Source organism: Myotis lucifugus, unplaced genomic scaffold (assembly GCF_000147115.1).
Source record: "Myotis lucifugus unplaced genomic scaffold, Myoluc2.0 scaffold_405, whole genome shotgun sequence".
NCBI lineage: Eukaryota > Metazoa > Chordata > Mammalia > Chiroptera > Vespertilionidae > Myotis > Myotis lucifugus.
In genome coordinates, this window is record NW_005871453.1 from 912,894 (window position 1) to 926,574 (window position 13,681).

General features: G+C 48.7%; 1 protein-coding gene across 1 annotated transcript in view; it reads right to left on the reverse strand.

The window, feature by feature from the left end:
• Positions 1–314: 314 nt before the first annotated feature.
• The window catches only part of LOC102440847 (monofunctional C1-tetrahydrofolate synthase, mitochondrial), a 64,708-nt gene continuing 51,341 nt past the window's right edge, over positions 315–13,681 (reverse strand). Inside the window, exons 7-8 of the mRNA XM_006102213.3 lie at positions 7,617–7,742; positions 315–621 (exon numbers count right to left, since the gene is read on the reverse strand). Coding sequence (XP_006102275.2) covers positions 7,653–7,742 — 90 coding nt within the window. The 3' untranslated portion in view covers positions 315–621; positions 7,617–7,652. The remainder of the gene's footprint in view (positions 622–7,616; positions 7,743–13,681) is intronic.

Genomic DNA, 13,681 nt, shown 5'->3' on the forward strand with positions numbered 1-13,681 from the left:
GGCACCGAAAACCAGTGCTGGCTACGAAGCGCACTTTGTTCCCAAGGACGTTACAACTCTCCGACAGCAGGAAGATTTCACAACGGACCAGATATTTCTCCCTGTTGTTTTTTTTTTCTTGTTATGTTTGTGAAGCGCTGGTGGCATTCACAATTTTCCAGGAAACTGGTGTCAGGTAACAGCCCCCCAGGAATAGCCACCTCTAGAGAGCAGAGCTTTATCTGGCGCTGAAAACTGGCCCGGGTTATCTACCCGGTTTTCCAAAGACAAAACGCATTTCTTTCCAGTTCAAAGACAAGACAGCAAACTCCAGAGTGAGAAAACGTTACCTTTTATTTCACACTCTCTTAATCGCTCTGTCCCCAGACAATAAACACCCTCAAGTGTAAGCAGTGGGAGATAATGTAAACGCTGCCGAAACAGAAAATAAATTAGTTTCTTTTCAACGTGGTGGAGGTCCTCTCACTGATCACTGCGCTCGGCTGCAGACGGATGCCCCGGGAAGGAGAAATCTTTGGCCTATTCTACCACTTCTCCCGCGTTGCGTAACAAGCCTATTTCAAATTCATTCTCTCCTCCAACCGCGGCCAAAAGGCAAGGAGTAGTTTGAGCTTCAGGAACCTGAAAAACAGAAAAAAAAAGTCTCAGTGGTTCAAGAACAGCCTTCTCCTGGTGGGACACTGTTACTGTCTGATAGCTCTAAAGCTGGAGACAGAAGAGAGTTCAAGGGCAGGTGGGCGAGGCTATTCACAGGAGGAGGCCCATATCACTGTGGCGACATTTTTACTGATGAGCAGTGAGTCGGTTCTGCACCTCTGTGACCGCGTCCGGGGACACTGCAGGCAGTTTCTAAACGTCCTAACAGATTCACTTGGGGGCCGTGGCGGGAGCCCCACGACTCCTACACTTGGGGTCTGCAGGCCCAGGGTCCTGGCCAGTGAGAACGTTCAGGATGAGACTGAGACCCCTGTCGCCTTTGATGTCAGTCTCCCTTCTACAGCAGGCTCGGGGAGCAAGCTCCGAAAACCGCACTTAGGATGAGAAGGACATGAGCAGACCAGAACTTATTGTTGTTAGAGCTCTGCGGCATTCCCTCAAAGGGTATGAAGACTTTCTGCCACTGTTTAACCCTGCAGTCTTTTAGAAAGAGAAGCGATTAAACTATATTTAAAAACAAACAAAGAAAACACCTAAGTTCCAGAAAAAAAAAAATGCGTTCACTACTCCAGAAGAAATGTAAATGCAAGCATTTATCTACCCGGCCAGGAGTTCAAACGCGGCTGGAATACAGCAAGTGGGCCTCCCGCACATGAGGGAGGGGGTGGGAGCCAGAGAGAACACAAGATGGTGATGAAGACAGAAGACTATGAACTGCAAATACTCCTCTAATGTCTGATTCCAGTCAGGGAGTGAATAAAGCAGAAACACTGCCAGCATAAGAAACACGAAGAAGGGAATATTGGGGATGTTTGGGAGGGAGGTCTGTCTGGTGCAGACCTCATCCTCTGCTCAGAGGAGGCCGGCCTCCCTTTGCTAAGGCTCAGCTCAGAGACTCTTGGGGAGGAAAGAGGGAAGGAGGGTGGGCGTGGGAGATGGAGATGCCCTGAGGCAGGCCAGGCTGGAACAAGGCCTTCCATCTCTGGGGGCAGGGTGTGTGTGTGTGTGTGTGTGTGCAGCTGATCCGCATGTAACCTCTGTGCCCCATGGATTTGTGTTTAAAATGGCTCAGAGTCTATGGTTTCACATTTTAAGAAAACTCGGAGGGTTGGCAGAAGTATATAGAGTCTGATTGTAGATTTTTAAAAATCAGATGTAATAGTCAAGGTGAGAATCTGAAAACGAATCAGTATATTGTTTATTCAGCGGGAGAACAACAATTTTAGGAGTTTATTTAGTGGGTAAATATTCTGGAAGATGGAATGTATCAGACATTTTGTCGTGGTACGGGAATAATAAGAAATCTGATAGTGCCCAGACGCACAGAAGAGGAAGAGGAAGGGATGATTCCAGAGAGTCGAGGCAGTGTGGCCTCACCCCACCTTGATTTGGGCCTACTAATTCTGACTTCGGACTTTTAGCCTCTAGAAATAGTCAAATATTTTGACTATTTTTTTAAGCCTGAAAAGTGAACAATTTAGAATCATTTACATCATGAGGTTCTTTTGAGATTTGCTTTTGAGCTGAGGAGGGTTTAGTCTACTTATTTCTCTTATTAGTGAAGCTGCATGGCGGCACTGGGTGCTGATTAACTACGTTGAATTCTGGTAAAAATGTCTTTTGCAGTGGAAAGAATTTCAAGTTTATAGCATTTGTTAAAACTTTCCCCCTACCTTACAAGTTCTAATTTTTCTTAACCAAGCAGATTATTACTAAAGCCATAATGAAACTCTTTCTGATTCCTCATCTGAGGATATTTTTCCATTGATTTTTAGAGAGAATGGAAGGGAGGAAGGGAAGGAGGGAGGGGAAGGAAGAGATACAGACAGAGAAAGAGAGAGAGAGAGAGAGAGAGAGAGAGAGAGAGAGAGAAGAAACATTGATGTGAGACACATCAATTGATTCCCTTTCATGTCCCAACCTGGGATGGAACCTGCGATCCAGATATGTGCCCTTGACTGGAAATTGAACCCTCAACCCTTCAATGCTCGGGCCAACACTCTAACCATTGAACGACGCCAGCCAGGGCTCTGATTTTTTTGTTGACAAATAATTTCTTCTATTTTTGATGAGCTAACCATGTATAGATTTAGTTACTAGAAAAATTCTGTTTCCCGAGTTTGCTGAAATATTTATTATTTTCCTTTCCTTATGTTTTTAAAGAAAATATAAGATGATTTGTTTCTCCCCCAACCCCTAAAAAGTGTCCAGAAAAACTTTCTTTAAAAGGGAATTAATAATTTCACAACTGCTAAGCTTCAAAACATTCCACCTCAGTTAGGAAGGATTTAGTCATCACTATCTTTTAGATGTCAATGACGTTCGAATGATGTCATCTGTAGATTTAATTATCACCATCTTTTGTTTAAGCCACTTGGGCTCCCTGCCTATGCTGGCCCTTGTCTGGAAATGGAGAAAGAGGGGCAGGCTCTACTGCAAGGACGGGTGGGTGGTGGATGAGGACCTTGGCCTTGAAGCACAATGGTGGGCATCATTCTTGAGCTGCTCCTTGAAAAGATAAGAGTTTCAAGACCAAAACCACAGAGTCCAGGTGTCCCCCAAGGAACCCCGAAACCCTGAGGTTTGCAACTTGGGGACAGAAGACCATGTTCCCAGAAGGGCTACAGGCAACAACCATATTCAAGGTGAACTGATGGCTATTACATTTCATTGGGAATTTCTGCTCCGAAGGCAGGTTAGGGAAAAAACGAGCTGGTGTTATACTCGTTTTCGCATGTGCAATTCAAGAAAAACAATTCTCGGGTAAGTAGCCACCATTATAGCAGGACCAGAGTCCATCTGATCCCGCACTAAACACAACTTTGCATATCAGAACAAAGCAGAGCCTCGGCTTCTTCAGGAGACCTGCCAGGGTGTTCTGTGTTCCTCTGAGTCCTGCCAAGGCTCAGAAATACGATGAAGGTTCAGAACGAGCAACCCACAGCGGGGGCAAGAACCACCCTCCCTAAATCCAACCGTCTTCAAACAAAAGGCTGAGCAGTGGAGTCGCAGGATCGGTTTCACTGGGACAAGCAACTGATTTTAATTAGTGCTATCTGGTGACATCCAGAAGAGTGACTCATGCCCCGACGGCCACCACAGTGACTGCACTACAGGGAGGCCTTGGGAGCAGGAGCAAGGGCTCAGGTTCTGGGCATTTCCTGGCGTGTCCCATTCCTACCAAGTCACACAGTTTCCTAGAGGGTGAGGTAAGCAGGACGGAGAGGAAGCGGAAGCGGAAGGGAAGGAAGTTGTCACCGGCCCAGTGCGGTCTTCTTCCAGGGGGGACGCGCCTGCCTCACGTCCCGCAGAGTGTGGAGAACTATGGGGAGTCTGACCACCGTGTGAGTCAAGCCACCGACAGGCCATTTCCTCTTCCGATGCCCAAATCTGTCCAAGTTGACCGTCATCCAAGCTGGAACATTTTGATTTTGTGCATTTTTAACGGCCACAGACCTCTGACCGTCAGAAGTGGTCCCCGAGGGCCGTATGTGAGAGGCCACAGGAAACAGAAAGAACGTTTGCGGGACCATTGAGCCGAGGAGTCCCTGGGAAGGAATGTTTGCTTTGTACGGTGGTTTTATCTTACGACACCGGATCCACTTTCAATTGTTCCAGCGAGGTCAAGTGATGGGTTTTGAACCGCTGCCCACCAGGCCTAGACCAGGTTTTGGCAGTTCACAAAGAAGAGAGCGCCTTGGCTAAGAGAGTGGGAAAGTGCCATTCATGAGAGAGTTAAGCAAGAGATAGCTCTATTCTATTTGGACTACAAAGAATTTTGACAAAGCCATAGCTTTTCATACCCAAATAATTATCTTTTGTTATTAAAAAAGATCACCTGGTTATCCCAAAATTACAGGTGTGTCCCAATAGCTGGCTATCATCTTCCAGGAAGGGCTGAAGTTCTTTGACCCCGTGACCGAAACGAAAAGGACGTCCTTTGGTTTGGGGCATAAAGAATGGGGTGAGACTGAGAGTAAGCCGATCTGGGTTGAGTCTTTGCTTTCGTACCTATTAGCTGTGCAACTTGAGCAAGTGGTTGACCTCTCTGGGCCAGAGTTTTCACAGCTCTGGAATGAAGATGCTACCATCTCACTGGGTTGATGGCAGCATCACACGGGACAGGGGATGGCAAAGTGATGAGGGCAGACTAAGCACTTGAGCCCTGGAAAGACAGTGTTGCAGCCCTGTGGATCGGCGCATGTCTCATTTACACCCCCCGCCCCCCGCCCCAGTGACCAGAGGAAGGATCTGATCTCTTGGGACAGCACCTGCCTCCGAGGAGTGCTGTGACCACCTGTGCGAGTGCTGCGCACAGTGCCTGGCATGTGGAGGCAATCACCACAGGCCAGAGCCCTGACTCCAGCCCTGCTCAATCTCTAGATTAAAACCCAGAAGAGTATGTGTCAGGAAACAGGCACATAAACATTTAAGTGTAGGTGACAGCAAAACTACGGCCCCGTCCCTTGGCATTACACGGGCCTTAAATATGCAATAATTAAGGTATAATTGGGTTTATACAACCTACTTGGGGAGAAAAATGAAAATGGACCAACAGGCTGAATAACTACTATCCAAGAGAGATGCAAAGAGTGTACACACTTGTTCTGGAGAAAAATGACAAAGGGCAGAGATGTAGCATAATGGGCTCTTGACATGGAAAGGGAGATTAGGCAGGACAGGGGTCAATTTTCAGTTTAAGAGAAATGATCATGTTAGTTTCCCAAGGCCCGGCTGGGAAAGCCGAGACATTCTCTCACACACACACACACACACACACACACACACACACACTCATACCAAACGACCAAAATAACACTGTTATCAAAACTCAAGGTTATAGGCCTTTTTGCTTAAAAAAAAAAAAAAAAAAAAAAAAAAAAAAAAAAAAGTCCCTTAGTTCATTTTCTGGAGTTTTCTTTTTCAGAAATGACAAAGATATGGAATGTGGTTGTGGTTAAAACTAAATACAGCGCTAACCGGTTTGGCTCAGTGGATAGAGCATCAACCTGCGGACTGAAGGGGCCCAGGTTCAATTCCGGTCAAGGGCATGTACCTTGGTTGCGGGCACATCCCCAGTAGGAGGTGTGCAGGAGGCAGCTGATCGATGTTTCTCTCTCATCAATGTTTCTAATTCTCTATCCCTCTCCCTTCCTCTCTGTAAAAAATCAATAAAATATATTAAAAAAAACAAAAAAACCAAAACAAAACAAAAAACCTAAATACAGCTCCCACTCCTCAGCAAGAAACACACAGACACCACGAAACACCACACACAACCCAGGCCAAGCAACTCCACACCCTGTGTTAATGTACCTTTCTCTTCATGGCCCAGGCTTTGGTGTGTTAGTGACAAGGACTTAACTCCCCCATGTTGCCTACTGGCAGTGAAACGAGGGAAAGTGAGGCCCCTGCGTGCCTGGCGGGGGGCCCCGTCTCCCCGACAGTCGGAAGGAAGGGTCTGCAGGTCAAGCCCGCTCACCTGGACGGCCCAGCACCCGCTGGCACTGGGAGGGGCGCGCACGGGGTTGAGGAACAGGAACGGTGTGAGTGGGGAGGATGAACTGAGGGTGTGTTGGGGGAAGGGATGCGCCTTGAGAATATGGTGAGGACACATTTGATATATGGGATGAGGAAAAGCAGCTCTGAGCCTTTAAAACTCCTGACTGGGAGTTTTCCAGGGAGGAGGGTTGGGAGGGTGGTCATTTTTCTTCCTGATGGGAAGCGAGGAGAGAAGCCAGCAGGTGTGGCTGCAGGACTGAGGGGCAGATAAAGGGGCCCCAGCTGTGGCTGCCCACGTGGCTCCAAGTTAAGCTCAACCCCCTGGACTGTGGCCAGCGAGCCATCACAGTGTCTAATTTCTGCTGCCGAGTCCTCCCCGAGACTCAGGCCACTCTGAATGAGCTGTCCCATCTCCATGCGTCTTTCCAGTGGCAAGAGTGCAATCGCCCTGTTGAGCCACAGTTGGGTATTACAGGTCGAATGATGTCCCCAAAAAGAGGTACTGAGGCCCTGACCCCCAGTGCCTATAACCGTGACCTTATCTGGAAACAGGGTCTTTGCAGATGTAATTAAAATGAGGTCAATAATCGGGGGGCCTAATTCAGCATGACTGATGTCCTGATCAGAAGAGAAAGCCACGTGGAGACAGACACGCAGGGAGAAAGCTATGTGGCCGTGGAGGCAGAGACTGGGCAGAGGCCAGGAAGGACCCCACCAGTGTCAGAGGGTGCACAGCCCAGTGTCAGAGGGTGCACGGCCCAGTGTTAGAAGGTCCATGGCCCAGTGTTAGAGGGTGCACGGCCCAGTGTTAGAAGGTCCATGGCCCAGTGTTAGAGGGTGCACGGCCCAGTGTCAGAGGGTGCACGGCCCAGTGTCAGAGGGTGCACGGCCCAGTGTCAGAGGGTCCATGGCCCAGTGTCAGAGGGTGCACGGCCCAGTGTCAGAGGGTGCATGGCCCAGCCGACACCTGGTCCCGGACTTCTGGCCTCCATAACTAGGAAGGGTTAAATTTCTGTTGCTTAAGCCACCCCGCTGTCATGCTCTGTTATGGCAGCCCTAGCCAACGAAGACACCAAGATTCTTCTATCACGGGATTCTAACTCTGTAACCAAGAGATATGTGGCCCTTGAAAATGACAGCAGATATTAGTTTTAATTCTGGATAAAGAATGAGTGTACAGAGTTCCATTGCTATGGAAAGAGCTGCCTTCACCAAATCCGTATTCACAGAGGATATGATCTGACTTTCACCAAGGACCTAGGTTCTGACCATCTCACTGCATAGCCACACCCCACAGTGACTCTCAAGTCCTGGGCTGTTATTAGGAAGGAATTCGCAGTAACCAAGTCAGAAAATTACTTATCAGACCATTTTTGTCAAGAATATTAAAAGAACAAAACAAAACTAAAACTGAAAAAGATTTGGAAAAAGAAAAAGTAGAAAGCAGAACAGCCTACCTGAATTGGGTCCTGTGAGAGTAGAGTCTTGTTCACTTAGAACAAGCCTTGAACTTGCTCTGTTTCTGTATCGAGATCGATGTCGTAGAAGCAGGGCCGTGTGGGCAGTCCGGGCATGGTGCTCATCTGGAGGGGAAAACACAAGCAGACACATCAGCAAACGCCACCACGTGACCACTGTGCAGCTAACGATGTAAATGAACCGGACAATCCAATTCAGCTTTATCTAACTCAAGTCATATATCCATACATTGTCTCTTTATATTGGCCGTCTGCTATTTCAACCTTTAAAGAAATGACACAGAAAAGGCAAATGTCGCCCGAACTGGTTTGGCTCAGTGGATAGAGCGTCGGCCTGCGGACTCAAGGGTCCCGGGTTCGATTCTAGTCAAGGGCATGTACCTTGGTTGCGGGTGCATCCCCAGTGGGGGGTGTGCAGGAGGCAGCTGATCGATGTTTCTCTCTCATCAATGTTTCTAACTCTCTATCCCTCTCCCTTCCTCTCTGTAAAAAATCAATAAAATACAGTTTTTAAAAAAAAAAGAAAAAAAGAAAAGGCAAATGTCAAAATTTTGAAAATTGAGACCATTTGCTCTCCCCAACGGCCGGCCCCATAGTAGACTGTGGCTCCCAAACAGTGATTTTTAAACCTTTGTTTTTTCTAAATCAAATCTTACTGGTAATGCTGAGCCCCAACAAAGATGAGCCCCTCTGGTTGAAGGGGACAGTGGGTGTGGGTGGAGGGGACAATGGCCTCCTCTTCCCCTCCAATTACGGCGCCCAAGACCCATGTTTGTAAAGCCTACAACCCCGGGAGCACAATGTACAAACTGCTGTTCTCCAGAAAGCCATCACTGTGCCTGCCTTAGTAACAAGAATGGATGCTTACTGAGAACTGACTATGTGCTAGGCACTGCGCGGAGTTCCTTACATATCTTATCTTCCCGACACTATGAGAAGGCGCTTTTATTATGTCCGTGTGACACGGGAGGCAGCAGAGGTTAAATCACTTGCCTGAGGCCACCCAGGTGGTCAGAAGCAAAACTGGAAATTTGATTCCATGCCTGTGATCTCAAATGGCTCCTTTAGTGACCGCCGCTGGAGGTTATAGTGCAGTGACGGCGAACCTTTTGAGCTCGGCGTGTCAGCATTTTGAAATACCCTAACTTAACTCTGGTGCCGTGTCACATATAGAAATTTTTTTATATTTGCAACCATAGTAAAACAAAGACTTATATTTTTGATATCTATTTTATATATTTAAATGCCATTTAACAAAGAAAAATCAACCAAAAAAATGAGTTCTCGTGTCACCTCTGACACCCGTGTCACAGGTTCACCACCACTGGTATAGTGATAGCCTCCGTCATCCCCATGTGCATTACGGGGATAACGTCAGTCCGTCTCCCCCCACGTTACTGAAGAGGACAGTGGGTTTTAGGCACAAAGGCATGCGCTCAGGGACGCAGCCAGTTAGTGGTGGAAACGGGATTAACCCAGGCCACGCTCCTTGCTGCTTTGCGGCACGGTGTCCAGATCAGAGTCCACAGGGCGCTCTCCGCCCACCTGCATCGGAAGCCCTGGGTGTGCTGGGCAAGGCCCCCAACTCCCCCTGGTGGTCCTCACACCGAACACTGGTCTGGGATCTAGATCGGTGGTCACAACCTTTCGGACCTCACGGACCACCGACTGGCGACCGCTGATCTAGATGGTGAGGCTCCTGCATGACCCACTCCTATCGACTTCAGTGTCTCCGCTGTGCTTTCACATGCACTCTCCACACAAAGGCGGCCTGAAAAGCAATGCTGCGTCCCACTCGTCCAAGGAGGGGCGCCCGGATTCTGCTGGCCTGGTTCTTCTGAGGCTGAGTGCTGTGTCAGGCAAATGTACGTCTGCCCGGCCAGAGAACGCTGGGAAAGGAGGCTGCACTACACCGCTCCATGCCTCCAGGGTGTGTCTGCTCCTCCCCACCGGGCACAGTGCTCAGCCAGACAGGAGCCAGATAAGGCCTCTCTGATAGAACTGTCTCACTCTCCGCTTCCTTTCTGCAGTGACCCCGGATTTCTCGGTCCGCCACCCTCTTCTGCCTTGTGATGCCGATAGACTCTTGCTACAGAGACTGCGGTCTGTGGATCAGTAGCACTGGTGTCTCTGGGAGTTGCTGGACATTCAAATCTCAGAGCTGCGCAGGCCTGCTGAACCAGAACCTGCAGTTTCAGCAAGTCTGCAAGTAATGTGTGCATGTTATAGCATGAGGAGCGCAGGCTCAATGTGGCCCAGATGCCTGACCCCACCCTGCCCACTCCCATCCCCGTGAGCAGCAGGAGAGTATGCTGGGTGGTGGAGGGGTCTGTGCACCTGCAGGCCTCATTAACCACCTGGACCAGGGGAGCGACGGGACGTGCATAAACCCCTGGGACATACGGTGGCCAGCTCCTGTCTTGCTCACTGCACGGGACTGTACTTTAGATATATTATGGGCTAAAAGGGCTCCTGGGACCTGCCTGGAATATGGGTACCATTTATAACACATCTTTGGGAAAATGTGCTTAGGTTTTCAAGCAATTACCTACGAATAAGGTTTCAGTGCTCAATCGGCTTTTAGGTGGGAACTTCCTGTATTTTAAAACTGCAGGTATGTCGATGGCTATTTCTCCTCCGGAAGCTTGTGGTCCTGGCAGGGGTGACGCTTTTCTCTGGTTACCACAGTGGGTGCACGTACCCCAGGAGATCACAGGAAGAAACCGGGGCTCACTGCGTTGGCACCGGGACAGCAAACACAAGGGACACCGAGTGGGAACCGCTCATATTCTTTTCCTGAGTACAACCCACGTGCCAGGTATGTGACGGCAGTTTCCTGTCCAACCGCATTCTGACTCAGGCATTTTTTTTTAAAATAATTTTTATTTCTTGAAGTATTACAAAGAGTATTACATATGTCTCCTTTTTTTTCCCCCCCTTGACATTCCCCCGGCCCCTACCCCCTAGTGTCTTGTGTCCATTGGTTATTCTCATATGCATGCACACAAGTCCTTCGGTTGATCTCTTAACGCCCGCCCCCCCCCCAACCCTCCCCAGGCTTCCCACTGTAGTTTGACAGTCTGTTCAATGTTGCTCTGTCTCTGCATCTACCCCTGTTCATCGGTCTATACTGGTCCCCATTATCTGTCCCACCCTCACTGGAGCAGTCCCAACCTCACCGGGGCCGTCTCGGCCTCACCAGGGCTGTTTCAACCTCACCGGGCCGTCCCGACCTCACCGGGGCCGATTCAACCTCACCGGGGCCGTCCCGACCTCACTGGGGCCGATTCAACCTCACCGGGGCCGTCCCGACCTCACCGGGGCCGTCCCGACCTCACCGGGGCCATCCCGACCTCACCGGGGCCGTCCCGACCTCACCGGGGCCGTCCCGACCTCACCGGGGCCGATTCAACCTCACCGGGGCTGTCTCGACCTCACCGGGGCCGTTTCAACCTCACCAGGGCTGACGCGGGCATTTTAAGATGCCTCTGTAGTCGGTGCGGGGCTATGGATTTGGGAACAGGAACCGGCATTTTATAGTTGAAGAGAGAGAAAGGAATGATCCCACGCAGCCACAGTGACGCTGCCCCAGCCTGTAAATTAACTCGGCAGGACGGTGCCCAGACTTTACGGCTGCAGGTCCTGAGGCTGCAGTGCCAAGGCGGGATCCTGCAGGAGGCGGTTAAGTCTCAATCTCCGCGAGGTGAGAAAACCCAGGAAGAACACAAAGGCAGTGCATTATGGGCTCATCTGAACAAAGCTACAATGGACGCTTCTGCTGTGGGTAATGATCACCCCGTCTGCTTGTTTACACACTAGTTCTGTAGACATGAAAATCAAGGTTGAGCTCATGCAGGACCAAGAAAGACAGAGGTGGAGCATGGCGCGTGGGGTTCCTGAAGCGGACCTACGGGCTTCAGCGAGTCCGAGGGCGCATCATCGGGTCACCCGGATTCTGCTACAGAACTGGGAGTTAAAAGTAGCCAAGACAGTAAATGCCGGGAAGGTGAAATGTCTTTACTCTATTTTCAGTTTATGGGGAGAGATGAGCTTAATCAGAAGACGCCCATGTTTCTTTCCAAGGATGCAATCATCACTTCCCAGAATCCACGATGACGTATCTGGGATACGCAGCAACAGACGAGAGAGCACACAGTCTGCAGAGCCGGGGGACTCCCTGACCCGCGGACGAGGAGCCATCCCCCACAGAGCCACGCCGAAAATAAAACTCTCCTGCGGAGCAGACACAATGTGGAATGCTGTTAACAAGACCTAACACACTCGCTCCAATTGTCTCCCAGTAAAAAACTGGTACCAACGGGTAGTAGCCCCCAGACAAGAGTCAGGACAGCAGGACAAGAAGGAAGGGTTCGGACAGCCCTTGGGAGTTGACCTCTGGCCCCGCGCCTGCGGTCAGTGGTGATCTGTTGACTTTATTTGTGTGCCCTCCAAGGAGGCCTTCTGCTTACAATAATGAGGGAGCCACTAAATTGTTCTTACTAGTCACACCGCATCAATGGATTTCTTTACAAAGGCTGAGAGACAGGGCTTGTGCCCTTCGTGACCCTCATTTTAACTACGGTGAATCTTCCAAATCTTTACTGATTTTGGGTTAAGCTTATTTTGGAGAAATGAGTTCTATGAATAGCCTTTATAAACATACATTAAAAGGAATAAATATCTAATCACTATTAGACATTCAGGTTGTACACCTGAAACTAATATAATATTGCATGCCAACTGTAATTGAAAAACAAAAAAAATTAAAAAATACTAAAAAGAAAATATTCATTAGAAGTAAGCGTAGAATATTCTTTGGCATGAGTAGAAAAATTACCGAAAATTGCTTTATAGTGATAGAATCGTAACTTGTCCTTAACCACAATATTCGATGAAAGAGAAACATCGATCAACTGCCTCCTGCACACCCCCCTAACTGGGGATCGAGCCTACAACCTGGGCATGTGCCCTGACCAGGAATCGAATCACGACCTCTTGGTTCATGGGTCAATGCTCAACCACTGAGTCACAGTGGCTGACTGCTCCTTAAATCTACTACTTTTTCACCTGAAAAAAACTTCATCTCTAGCAACTCCTTGTTTTTTTTTTTTCATTCCTTACTTTTACTTATCAATTTTCAAAATAATGATTCGGTGCCCGGGCAACTGCAATAGAGACACCACTGGTACTACGCTAAGCACTTTGCACTGTACCCCCTCACTTAATTCCTACACCCACAAGCCCCGTGTTATTCCATCCCACTATCCCCAGTTTGCAGATCAGGAAAACGAGACATGGAAAAGTACACAGCTGTCCATGCAATTCAGAATTTCCTTTCGATTTTCAGCCCTCTCCCCCCGCCCTCCCCGCAAAGCTCCTGCCCAGAGATAATATGCCACCGCAGGAGGAAAACACGATACACAGAGAAGCTGTATCCATTATTTTAATGTTTCCTTTAGGCTTCTCTTGGGACAGTGGCAAAAGGAGTGGTCTGGGGGAACCTGGGGGAGGCGGGGAGGGGAGAGAGCTGCCTCAGCTAATGTTCCCCGGACCAGATGAGGAAACTGAATTCGGGAAGACCTCATGACCACCTGTCATCTAATTGAACCATTTTACATACACTGTCCTGCAAATTTTCTTAAAGGTGGTTCAGATCAGACCCCAGCGAGTGATCAGGACCGGTTTTAAGAAGGTTCATTAGGTTGTGCTTTGCTGTAATTTTCTTCATGTTTCTTGTACTTGGGGCTCACTGAGCTTCTTGAATGTGTGGACTTACAATTTCTGTCAAATTAGGAAACATTTTGGCCATTATTTCTTAAAATATTTTCAGTCCTTTCCTTTTTCTTCTGTGGGGCTCTTTGTATTTTTTCACCCCTTGAAATTGTCCCCAAACTCACTGATGCTCTCCCACTTCTTTCTGCCCTTTTCTGTTTCATTTAGGATGGTTTCTATTGTTATGTCTCCAAGTTAACCTCTTCTGCAACAGCTAATGTGCCATTAGTCAGAGTATTTTTTACATATGGACTACAATCATAACTGTTTTC